At 41.1% G+C, this 12,823-nt stretch overlaps 1 protein-coding gene across 2 annotated transcripts in view; it reads right to left on the minus strand.

Annotated features, from left to right (window-relative positions):
* Positions 1-1,862: 1,862 nt before the first annotated feature.
* LOC143033323 (5'-3' exonuclease PLD3-like) overlaps positions 1,863-12,823 on the minus strand; it is a 37,813-nt gene continuing 26,852 nt past the window's right edge. For both annotated transcript variants that reach the window (XM_076198628.1, XM_076198627.1), the window contains exons 5-12: positions 12,066-12,169; positions 10,044-10,166; positions 9,476-9,544; positions 7,788-7,919; positions 6,152-6,291; positions 4,908-5,073; positions 4,659-4,761; positions 1,863-3,675 (exon numbers count right to left, since the gene is read on the minus strand). In XM_076198628.1, coding sequence (XP_076054743.1) covers positions 3,476-3,675; positions 4,659-4,761; positions 4,908-5,073; positions 6,152-6,291; positions 7,788-7,919; positions 9,476-9,544; positions 10,044-10,166; positions 12,066-12,169 — 1,037 coding nt within the window. In that variant the 3' untranslated portion in view covers positions 1,863-3,475. The remainder of the gene's footprint in view (positions 3,676-4,658; positions 4,762-4,907; positions 5,074-6,151; positions 6,292-7,787; positions 7,920-9,475; positions 9,545-10,043; positions 10,167-12,065; positions 12,170-12,823) is intronic.

Raw genomic sequence — 12,823 nt, forward strand, 5'->3', positions numbered from 1 at the left:
GGACATTATCTGGTCTCTGGAGCAAGCCCAAATTGTCACAATAACAAGCTCGTATGAAAAGCTTCAAAAGTTTACGTTCACGAGACTAACCACACCTACAAATGGTTAATAATGAGCAAGACTTAATTAATATCCACACAACTTCAACATATGCTATGCTTACATTATTTTGTTTCATTTACCACTTTAAGAATATCAAACTTTACCAAAGTTCTTGTTTATTTTGCTAGTGAAGCATTTTTTTTTCTTTTTAATTTACAAGTTAATGAAATGATACATCTTTGAGAATTCATTGTGAGTAATATTATGCCATCTTTACATGTACGAAAACTCCCTTATAATAGGGGTGACTTACTCAAAAGACACAGCCATCCCCCCCCCATCCCATACCCATACATATGGCACTTAGTCATTTAACCTTTGCTAAAGAACATTTCCCCTTACAAGGGGAATGGCCTTGTTACGGCATCCACCCACATCGTGAGCCACACTTCCCACCTATGACGACAAAATCTATGAAAATCACTTTGACATAGTACATGAGTAAAACACCTTAAAATATTCAGCTTCACACCCACGAAACTCCTCGGCTCTTGAAATGCCTACCTAGTTGCACCTGTGACAAAAGTATATAACTTTTCTTTCTTTGTATAAACACCTGTTATCTACAGTATAAAAGCTTTTCCAAATATACCACTTCTGCTGCAACTGCATTTTTAAATATCCATTTGCATCATCAATGCAAAACCTGAGTCCTCCTTTAATCTTCATCTGCAAACTTGTTTGCTTAAGTATTTGCTAAATTGCACCCAAGATCAGTATAATAAGTGTATGGGCTGCTGGCACACATGGGGGGAATGCTTTAATATTCCCAAACATATAACAGAAAGCTCCCTGGCCTAGCGGGTTAGGGCATTATCACTTGCGGAAAAAGTAAACGGGACGATGGTGAGTTGAACCCTGCTACCGGCGAAGATGAACCATGGGGATGATCCATTAAATTCCACGCTACAAAACTACCTCCCTTATACAAACATACATACATTTACCAAAGGCTCTTTTCCCCCTTATAAGGAAGGTTAAAAAAAAAAAAAAAAAAAAAAAAAAAAAAAAAAAAAAAAAAAAAAAAAAAAAAAAAAAAAAAAAAAAAAAAAAAAAAAAAAAAAAAAAAAAAGGCATAAAAACCATTCCCACCCATTCCATCCCCCATCACACTCCACTCCCCTCCACCCTCCCTCCTATCTTGTAGGGGGGGAAAAAGCCTTTGGTATATTTATGTACAAAGTCCTCTGTAAGGGGCATTGTCCTAGCCTCCTGATAACGGGGAGTGTGACATCAACCCCTTCACTCCAAGCCAAAATCTCGCGGGCAGCATTAGCTGCCAGACGTGCAATGTTGCGTCATAATACTTGCACTATAAAAAATTAAGTCACCGCTGTATTGCTCATTCTCTCTTTCACCTGTGAATTTTGATAACCACAGAAAATACGATGAAGTCAGTTTACAGAGTATGGGGGTTACGCAGGTACAACTACAATAAATATAATCAAGATGCCGACATCGACATCCTCACGTACCCACTTGCTCCTCATGACGCCTACGTAGGCGTCATCGTATCGAAGGGGTTAAACCATATCATCGTCATCATCCTCACATAACTTTTCAGAACTAGGGAGCACTGAAATAGCTCCCGATTCATACCTTCTCCCAAGCTGTCAGAAGCCCACACCCACAAGCCCCAAATTCTGGAGCGTTAACATGGCTGATCTAAGTACTGTTATATACCCGAACTTTATGCAGGCCCCATACTATCGACTTTCTAATTTTTATCAAAATATGCACAGGAAATAAAACCTAGGTGCTGGACTGTAGGTCTGCGGAGCAGGATTTACCATATCTTCCTAGGGAGCTACACATCAACATACAACTTCATTTGATCTTACATTCGATACATGAACAATTAAGAACACTTCAGACACATGAACACTTGTCTACTGAAGGCCGCAGTTCAATCACGTTACAAAAAGGCAAAATATTAAATGTCCACTGCTATCCAGCGGAACAGTCTCTTCGATACATGTCTGCAAGTCGTGCGGGAGGTAACGATACCCATTTTCTCGTCAACCTCCGTAATAATGAAGTAACCTAAAAACTACAGTAGGCAAGTAAAATCTAATCATTTACTCTACAAACACCAGATTTCATTAAACGAGAGTAGAAATATACAAGTCAGGTCACTTATCTACCGTTTTTGTCTAATTCTATTCAGGTAGTCTTTAATCCCTTCAAAATGGGAGGGTTGTCCCATACCTTTACCATAATGGTTGTGTCTAACATTCTATACTATTCCTAAAAATGAAACTACTTCAAACTACCTTGAATTTTTTCCTAAAAATCTTAAACTATTTTTGTGTGTACTTAACAACTGCTACTACACAGTGCATACCTGAAAAACAATCTGACTTTAACATACCTCCATCATTTTCTAATTATATCCTCTTCATTCTGGGAAGATTTCCCAAGTTATATTCCTAGCAGTAACCACTGCAATGATAAACCGAAATTTCTATTAGCTAATATTTTACAATCACACCCACAGTTACTTTATTTTTACATCAACAAAAGTATGATACATACATACATACCAAATGCTTTTTCCCCCTTACACAGGGGATAGCCAAAAAGAAAAAGGGATAGAAATCACTCCCACCCATTCCATCCCTCATATATTCCACTCCCGTCCACCCTCCCTCTCATCTTGGCAGTAAAGGCATAAGAAAGTACAATACACTGGGTAAATTATTTGTACAGTGTTGAAGTGGTAAACACTTAAAAAATACTCCTGTATCACTAAGACACTAATATGATCTTTAGCAAAAAATCCGAATGACGAGTAGATTACAGAATATTCAGTTTTGGTGTAGCTTTCGTTTACTAAGATTTTGGATGACTTCTTTTGTATAAATTAAATATGCATTGGTTTTATTATCAGTATCCTTTCTTCATTTTTCTTTTACTATTTCCTGGTTGCTATAATTTTTTTTTTTTCTATCATTCAACGAACACTTCTACTGCAACCATACATTTGTCTGTCACCACTGCTATATCTATTGTGATTATGAAAAAAAAAATTTACACAAACTCTCCCTAAATGACATCATTACTAATGACTTCTCACTAAAGCACTTTTATCCACCGGTACGGGTTTGCAAAATATATATTTTCTTTTCTTTTTTCTTCTTCTGTCATCTCAAACTTGTGATAACGCTTTTTGACCATCTTCAAAGCAAAGTTTACTACCCGAATATCTTCAGAAACAATAAAATTCCACTTTCAAGGGACCCATGACATTGAACATTAATTATTCACAGCCAACAATATACACAAAAAATTACAAAGTTCTACAGTTTTTCACAAATTCATTACCATAAACACTCAATGATCACAAGTTTTGAGACAACTCTACACAGACAAATCACCTTTGCAGGGAATCTAGAAAGAACTCGATGGGTTTAGCGTGCTCGCTGTTCCAGTCCCGCTCAAATAAGGACTGAAGTTGGGCACGGAGGGATGATGCAGTGCTGTTCGTTCGTCCATAATACGTTAAAGTTTCGTTCACTATTAACCCGATGCCAGCAGTGTTGATGAAGTAGTCCCCACTCCAATTAGAAGTGCCTGAAAAACACGTAACATGCAATTAATCCTTTGACACAGTTTTATGTATTCCATGTCCATGGATATATGGAAATTCCTTCCAAATCTAGACTCCAGTAACTAGGCCATTAAGTGTTCGTATTTCAGGTGTACTCGGATATATGAGGGGATGGAGAGGGGGGTCGCCAATTAAATGAAGCGGCCTTGCTGTGGATCTGCTGTGACTTACGACACAGATTCACTAGAATCAGTACAGAGAAGAATGACAACAATGATACATGGACTCAGAAATTTGCCTTACAAGGAGAGGCTCAGGCACCTTAACTTACACTCTGGAAAGACGCAGAGTGCGGGGTGATCTAATAGAGGTGTTCAAGTGGATCAAAGGCTTTAACAAGGGTGATGCAAACAAGGTCATCATATTAAAACAACAGGGCAGGACTTGCAGTAATGGTTTTAAACTGGACAAATTTAGATTTAAGAAGGAAATAGGCATGAATTGGTTTACTAATAGGGTGGTCAACGAATGTAATAGACTTAGTAACCATGTAGCGAGTGCTGAAACTATCAATTGTTTTAAGAAACGGTTAGACAACTTTATGGATGGGGATGACAGGTGGTGATGGATATGGAGCTGCCTAGTGTAGGCCTTATGGTCTCTTGCAGTCTCCTTTATTCTTATGTTCTTAGAACACTGCTTCTGACTGTGGGCAGTGGGCGAGATGCAGGGATGACCTGTCATCCAGGAGGAGCCAACGAAAGGAGGAAGGAGGGAGGGGTGGGGAGTGGAATTGGAAGTGGAGTATGTGGAGATGGAATGGGTGGGAGTGGATTTATGCTTTTGACTTTGGCTACCTCCCCTATATGGGGGAAAAAATCCTATGATATATAGATAGAGAGGATGTGGGAGGGATCACTGTACATATTTATCCACCCAAGAAATTAAAGTTTAGCCTTAAATACATGAAATTAAGACACGTTACACTGCCTCCTGAGATAATTACCGATATATGCTGTGTTGTCTGTAACCATATATTTGTTGTGGTTGACTCTTGCAAAGGGAATCTCAGCCTGCTCCTCGTTGTACGCGGGAACGACAAAAAGTCTCTGCGAAGAAAAATACCATTAATAATAATTCTGCCGAGGGGCACTGTTCTAGCCTCCCGATAGGAGGAAAGAGTGTATGACCATATCATCATCAAAATACAGTACATGAATCACAAGCAAGAGACATTCCTGGTTAAGATATTTACCGTTTCAATCGTCAATCTTGGCAAAGAACCTGTCAAGTCCTGAAGTGATTTCATGAAGAACTTCATGTCTGATCTTGTGTGGTTCCAGTGGGAGGCCAATAGCCGAACGTGGACTTTTCGTTCTATTGCTGCTGCTCTCAAGGCATTGTCGATAACCGGCCAAAACCTGAGGAATCAGATCCGATGAAATTAAATTTGAGGTCCCATGAAGAATTGTCACCCCAGAATGCCCACATGAATCGTCACCCCCATGAGATCCCACCTGAAGAACTGTCACCCCATATGCCAAATATCAACAGTGGAATAAAGATTAGGTTGAATGAAGGTTATGATTATTGTCATCAACTTATACAATTGAAGAATCATAAACCCAGGATGGCTCACATGAAGAATTGTCACCCTAGGATAGCCCACATGAAGAATCATCACCCTGTCGAATTCTGGGGTGACGATTCTTCATGTGATCTGAAGTTTGTGCTTTAAAAGATAACATAACACTTGTTAAATTCACCACTGATGGCACATACATATACCAAGGGCACTTTCCTCCTTACAAGGGAGGTAGCCAAATTCAAAGGAATAAATTCACTCCCACCCACTTCATCCCCACATACTTCACTCCCATACATCACCTCTCACTCCCTCTTTTCTTGGCTCATCTTGGCTGCATCTTGGCCACTGCCCTGAGTCACAAACAATGCAGCAAGACAGTCCATCCATAGCAAGGCCGCTTCATTTAATTGGTGACCCCCTCCCCGTCCCCTTATGCAGAAAAGATAAAGTATATACATATACCAAAGGCTTTTCCCCCTTATAAAGGAGCTAGCCAAAAAAACAAAGGCATAATTTCCATTCCCACCCATTCCATCCCCACATCTCCACTCTCATCCACTCCCTCCCAAGTAACAATCATTAAATTTATCATTGATGGAAACAAGGATTTTCTATAGCAGAATAAAGTACATAGCAGCACTTATAACAATTATAGGTGACCCTTACCGTACACAGATGTTCAAAGACCTACTATGCAAGACCAAAAGCAGCAGAAAACAATGATAATTGAAAATAATTTTACTCTCTAAGAAAGCACAAGAGAGACAAAGATACTATAGAATATTATAAAACTTGAGAAACTGTATTGTTATAACACATTTGTAAATGTACACTTTAGACCCACTATCGGATTTCCTGTACTTCTGATATTTCTCCGATAGTGTGTTTAAAGTGAACATGATAAAACTTACTTTGCTTCTTTGCTATAGAGAAGGCGTGGGAAATAGTCCATGACGGCAATGTAAACAAACTTTTTGGACTTGTTGATAACATCAACTATAGCGTCAACGTCGTTGCTCCTTCCACTGGGGCAAAAGGGAGGCGGAGAACTCTGTAAAGAAATTCTATAATGTATACCATATATAATATTTTCTGACAGTCGCCTCGGGGCTTGAACCAAGACCTCACTTGACACCAGGCCAATGATTTACCGACTGAGCTACTGGAGCCCCTGAGGTGACGGTTGGAAATTATTTGGGTATAATATGACACGCCACCGGCGATTCACTTCAAGTATACCGTACACATTTTAAAATGCTTTTTTGGATGTTACTCACTCCATGTATATATGTATATGTGCACTGGCGATTCAATTCAAGTATACCGTATACGGTTTAAAATACTTTTTCAAACATTACTCGCTCAGTGAGGTGGCACAACACTGATACTATGCCGAAGCTCCGGCATCTATAAATGTATGCTCTTACTGCTGCCGAGCATTGGCATTACTGGGATTTCGAATCATCATTCATCTAATTTTTTGCCTCCGAATGCCAGCACCCAAGACTGCTTGGTCATCACACTCCCCACAAATAATCTATCTACATCTATATAGATCTGTGTAGCTTTGTAGCTACATTGCTTCTGACCCAGGATAATGGGCGAGATATAAGGATGGCCCATCATCCAGGAGGAGCCAAGATAAGAGGGAGGGAGGGAGGGGTGGTGAATGGGAGTGGAGTATGTAGAGATGAAATGGGTGGGAGTGGATTTATGCATTTGACTTTGGCTACCTCCCTTGTAAGGGGGAAAAAGCCCTTGGTATACATATGTACATCTATATATCAAGGTTTTTTTCCCCATATAAGGAAGGTAGCCAATTCAAGAGGCAGATACCCGCTCCCACCCATTCCACTCCCATCCACCACCCCTCCCTCCCTCCCTCTCCTCTTAGCTCCTCTGGGATGACGGTTCATCCCAGTCTCTCCAAAAATAAACTAATATTAATTTTTCACAACTACTTGGAAGCTAGTTAGCTGAGCGGATTAGAGCATCGTTACTTGCGGCAAAGGTCAAGGGGATAGTGGTTCGAACCCTGCCACCGGTGAAGTTGAACCAAGGGCATGGTTTATTAAATTCCATGCTACAAAGTCCTCTGTGAGGGGCACCATCCTAGCCTTCTGATAGGGGGGAGTTTGTGATGTTAAACCATATCATCATCATTATAACAACTATTTCCAAAAATGGATGACTCATTGGCCAAGCAGTTTTGTGTTGCTACATGGATGAGAAGTTGGAAGTAGAGAAAATTTGAGTCTATGCTGCGGTAGGTGAATTCGCAACACAACCGTGCTACAAAAAAATCCACTTCAAAAAATCCCTTATAAAAAGCCACCATCCTAACCTACTCTGAGTGGAAGTTTGGTTGGGTCATTAAACTGAATAATTAGCAAAAATAATATTCAGTGTTTGTGTGTCCTGTGCCTTTTCTAAAAATAAAAAATAGAAAATAAAATAAAATAAATAAATAATAATAACAAAATAGAATAAAAAAATAAATAAATAAAAAATAAATAAATAAATAAAATAATACTCATAGCTACTTACTGAGAGATAAGACTGAACGTTCTGGTCATCAAAGCTAAAGGACATCTGGTTTTCAATATTATAAGATGTAGATAAGTTCGATGGCCAATAACTTGGAATTGATGCTCCTTCTTTCCCTAGCATCCAGTATACCTGAAAAAAATTGAAATCTATATATAAAAAAATAAAAAAATAAATGAAAAATAAATACATGCATATACCAAGGCTTTTTCTCCATACAAGGGAGGTAGCCAAAAAGGAAATAGTGTCACCCCCATCGTCTCCTCAGAGCATTTCTATTCTCTTTGTTCCAAAGTAGTTCTTAAGGCCCTTTGCCTGGTAATCTTGAGGGGTGAATAAAATAGGTGTAGTTTTTCTGATGCTTGTTGGTCTCAATCAGTACACCTCGAAAATCCCACCAGGACCTCTCTACATTACGTCAAGCCACCTTTGTTCTGACATCCGTTTTTCATTCATCCAATAGTCTTTTACTTCTCAAACAAGTGCCACACCTTAAGGGCGTGACTTTTCCTTTCTGCACCAATGATTTTTCTCCTCCTCCACCTTTTTCTCCAATTAGAGAGGCTGTTATACTCTTCTAAACGATATCACAATGTTAGCATTATGTTGTAACAAAAAATGGCTTGTCCGCTTACAATTACAACAGTCAAAACAATAATGCAACCACCATGCGACACTCCGCATTATGTTACATATACAAGGCGCGAGTCTGACTCAGCTATCCTTGTCGGCTGTTGTATCATAACATCCTAATAATAGGACTATAAAATTTCCTTCCAGCCCTTCTACCCCCTCGATCTACTCCGATCTACCTTAAATGTCTACCTCTATCTACCGGCCTCTTACAAAATGGCATAAAATCATTCCCACCCATTCCATCCCTGAATACACTCCACACACCCTCCACCCTCCTCATCTTTGCACCTCCTGGATGACGGGTCATCCCTGCACCTTGTCCACTGCCCTGGGTCAGAAGCACTGGTGCAAGACACAGCACATCCACAGCAAGGCCGCTTCATTAAATCGGCGAGCCCCCCCCTCCATCCCCCCGTGCATAAAAGGAGAAGACGGGGAGAAATCCCTTCGGGCTGTGTCAAAATTTGCTCACACATACTACCTCACCCACCTCATGCATCACAACATCATCCATATACAACCATTCTCCATTCACCCCTGTCTTCTGTCCTCTCCCATCCTTCCTCAACAGACATTCCCCTCTTCCCCAAAGCCCCCTTCACCCCATCCATCCACCTCATCCTAGGACGTCCCTTCATGTTCACTCCCTCCACATCTGCCTTCCATACCTCTTTTACTAGTCTTTCTTCACTCATTCTTTCCATGTGTCCAAACCATCCTAATACTCTTTCATCAACCCCATCTCCCAACTCCCTTTCCACCCCTGTTCTCCTCCTCACCTCCTCATTCCTCACTCTATCCAGTCTAGTAACCCCCATCATACTTCTCAGACACCTCATCTCAAACACATTCAAACTCCTTCTCTCTTCCTCTTTTATGTTCCATGTTTCTGCCCCATACAGTGCTGTTGGCACTATCACTCCTTCATATAGTCTCCTCTTAGCATTCATTCCCAAATGTCTATTCCTCACCCCCGTCCCTCCCTTTTATAGAATAAAATGAATCAATAAATTAAAACAAACAAAATTACTCAATAAAATAAAATCACTTACATCAAAGAGTTTCTGCATATCCTTAGCAAGACACGAACAATTTTCAATCAGCACTCCTACTTCCTTAACCTGTTGATCAAAGAAACACACTGAAGTTAAATCCTTAGTCTATTAAAATAATTCTACAAATACACTCCATTTTCTGACCCAACAGTAACTATTATCATCTCGATTTTCATACATGCAAATACCAAAGGCTTTTTCCCTTAGATAAGGGAGGTAGCCAAAAAACAAAGGTATAAAAACCACTCCCACCCATTTCATCCCTATCACACTCCCCTCCCCTCCACCCTCTTATCTTGGCTCCTCCTGAATGACAGGTCATCCCTGCATCTCACCCACTGCCCCGGGTCAGAAGCAGTGTCGCATGACACAGCAAGGACGCTTCATTAAATCGGCAACCCCTCCCCCTCCGTCCCCTCATGCAGAAAAAGGGGAGAAATCCCTTTCAGTTGCGTCAAAATTATTTTTTCATGCATTACCTTAGTGAAAAAGGGAAATATTAGGGCCACCCCCTTATCAAGGGGGGTGGGGCAGTCAAAAAAGTTGCCGCTTAAATTCTCCATACCTGAGTGAGAGATCGCCAGTCCATATTAGCACTCCCAATGTAAATATGTTTCTTGTCTACGACCCACATCTTTGTGTGGAGAACGCCGGCACCCATCAAGCGGTCAAAGTCGAGGCTTCGCACCTGAAACGCATAAACACATATTAACCCTAACCAGTCACAGAAATATTATAGATAGGTCGAATTAAACTCACTTCAGTGCGGTGCAAGCAGGGTTTTATTCTTATCATAGATAATGATATGGTTTAACGTCACACATGGGGTAAAACTGGCCAATGTCTTTGTTACATAAACTGATGACGACAGATAATAATGTGATATGGTTTAATTTCACAAACTCCCCCTTGTCAGAAGGCTAGGATGGTGCCCCTCACAGAGGACTTTGAATCATGGAATTTAATAATCCATGCCCTTGGTTCAATTTCACTGGTGGCAGGGTTCAAACTGCCATCCCCTCAACCTTCGCCGCAAGTAATGACGTCCTAACCTGCTCTGCCAGGGACATAAAACCACCAACTACTATTATGCATTTTGTATAATTCCTCAATTCATTTTGTTGACAAACATAATTAGGTATGTAACAATGGCCAGTTTTATATCATGCGGCTACGTTTGCTCCTTCCTATGGTACCCTCTCTCTCTCTCTCCCTCCCCTTCTCTCTTTCTCTCCCTTCCTCTCCCCCTCTCTCTCTTTCTCCCTCCCCTGTCTCTTTCATTCTCTCTCTCTCTCCCATTCTCATTCTCTCTCTCTCTCCCTCCCCACCCTCTCTCTCTCACTCTCCCTCCCCCCCTCTCTCTCACTCTCCCTCCCCCTCTCTCTCTCTCCCTCCCCCTCTCTCTCTCTCCCTCCCCCCCTCTCTCTCACTCTCTCTCCCCCTAACATGAGGGGCTACTATTCAACTGAAAGGCATTACAGTGTTAACAACTGTAGTCCTACTAACTCACGTGTAAGTGAAACTACCCAATCCCTCCTATCTACTCTATCAAGAGCCTTCCAAGCCAATAATAAAAAATAAATAAATAAATACATATATACCAATGGCTATTTCCCCCTTACAAGGAAGGTACCCAAAAAACATACATACATACATATACCAAGGCACAATCACTTTTCCTTTGTAAAGTGGAACTATACATGCACTCCTCCAGTCCTCTGGCACTCTACCCTCTTTTAAACAAACATTAAACAACCTCACCAGCCAGTCCACCATTAAACAAATGTATAAAATAAAATAAATGAACAAGTAATTGTGTGTGTGTTTGTATGTGTGTGAATGTGTGTGAATGTGTGTTCAAATCCCATATACTAGTCGGTCAGTCTGTTGCCCCATGTTTCTCTTGAAGTGGACCCACAGCTCCCAAGTAACCAGCAACAGCCACTAGATAGGCCCATAAGTTGCCAATGGGGAAAAAAATGTAATGTTGTCTAGGGAGTGTTAGTCTGGGGCATTGCAGAATGAGGTGCTCTGTGCTGTGTGTGGTGGCCGTATCTGGAGCAATGACAAGGTAAACAAACAAACACACACACACACACACACACACACACACACACACACAGAGTGGTGGATGTATGGAACAAACTGGACGAAACAATAGTGTGTGCAAAAACCATACACAAATTTAACCACTTCCATACGGTGACGCCTACGTAGGCAGCATGAGGAGCAAGTGGGTACTCGATGATGCCGACGTCGCCATCTTGATTATATTTATTGTAGTCGTACCTACGTAACCTTCATTCTCTCTAAACTGGCTTCATCATATTTTCTATGGTTATCAAAATACACGGGTGAAAGAGAACGAACGATTGAGCACTGACTTTATTTTTTATAATGCGATTATTATGATGCTACATCGCACGTCGGGCAGCTAATGCTGCCAGACGTGCGATGTGCCCCGGAGTGAAGAGGTCAAGAGCGATTTAGACACTGCGAGATACAGCGACGGGACACCATGAGCGTAGCTCCCCTTCTCGTAAGACACATATAGGTAAATACACAGGGCACATATTTATAAGGATACCTCTGCTGCTCCGGCTTCCATCAGCGTCTTGCTGTCCGTCTGAGGTGATACGTGGGAGGGAGCATTCTGGGCAATGCGGATTCTGACGCCCTTTTCTTCTGTACCTGTGGATCAATCAGAGCGTCACCATACACTTGGATATGAAGAAAATGTTTCTAACAATATATCAAAAGCATCTTCCCCTTATAAGGGAAGTAGCCAGCCGAGGGATGTATGTACCTACTCATCACCCAGTTGTTTTCCTCTCCTCATAGTTCCTCATGGAAAGAAATATTACATACATATACCAAAGGCTTTTTCCCCCTTACAAGGGAGGTAGCCAAAATATATATATATATATACATACATATACCAACAGCTTTTTCCCCCTTACAAGGGAGGTAGCCAAAAAAACAAAGGAATAAAATCTACTCCCACCCATTCCATTCCCACATACTCCACTCCCATTCACCGCCCTCACTCCCTCTTATCTTGGCTCCTCCTAGATGATGGGTCATCCCTGCATCTCACCCACTGCCCTAGGTCAGAAGCAGTGCTGCAAGACACAACACATCCAGAGCAAGGGTGCTTCATTAAATTGGTGATCCCCCCCTCTCCGTCCCCTCTTGCAGAAAAAGAGAAGACGAGGAGGAACTGTTCAAAAAAATAAAATACTCTTACAAGTACTGGCAGAAAGGGGAACACACACTAAAAGAACCTGGGTTTCCTACACTAGAAATAAATACGAAAGATGCGACTAAGTTCAGTTAGTCTAGGAC

This window comes from Oratosquilla oratoria, chromosome 15, assembly GCF_046742065.1.
Source record: "Oratosquilla oratoria isolate Oo_2021 chromosome 15, ASM4674206v1, whole genome shotgun sequence".
In the NCBI taxonomy this organism is placed as follows: Eukaryota; Metazoa; Arthropoda; class Malacostraca; order Stomatopoda; family Squillidae; genus Oratosquilla; species Oratosquilla oratoria.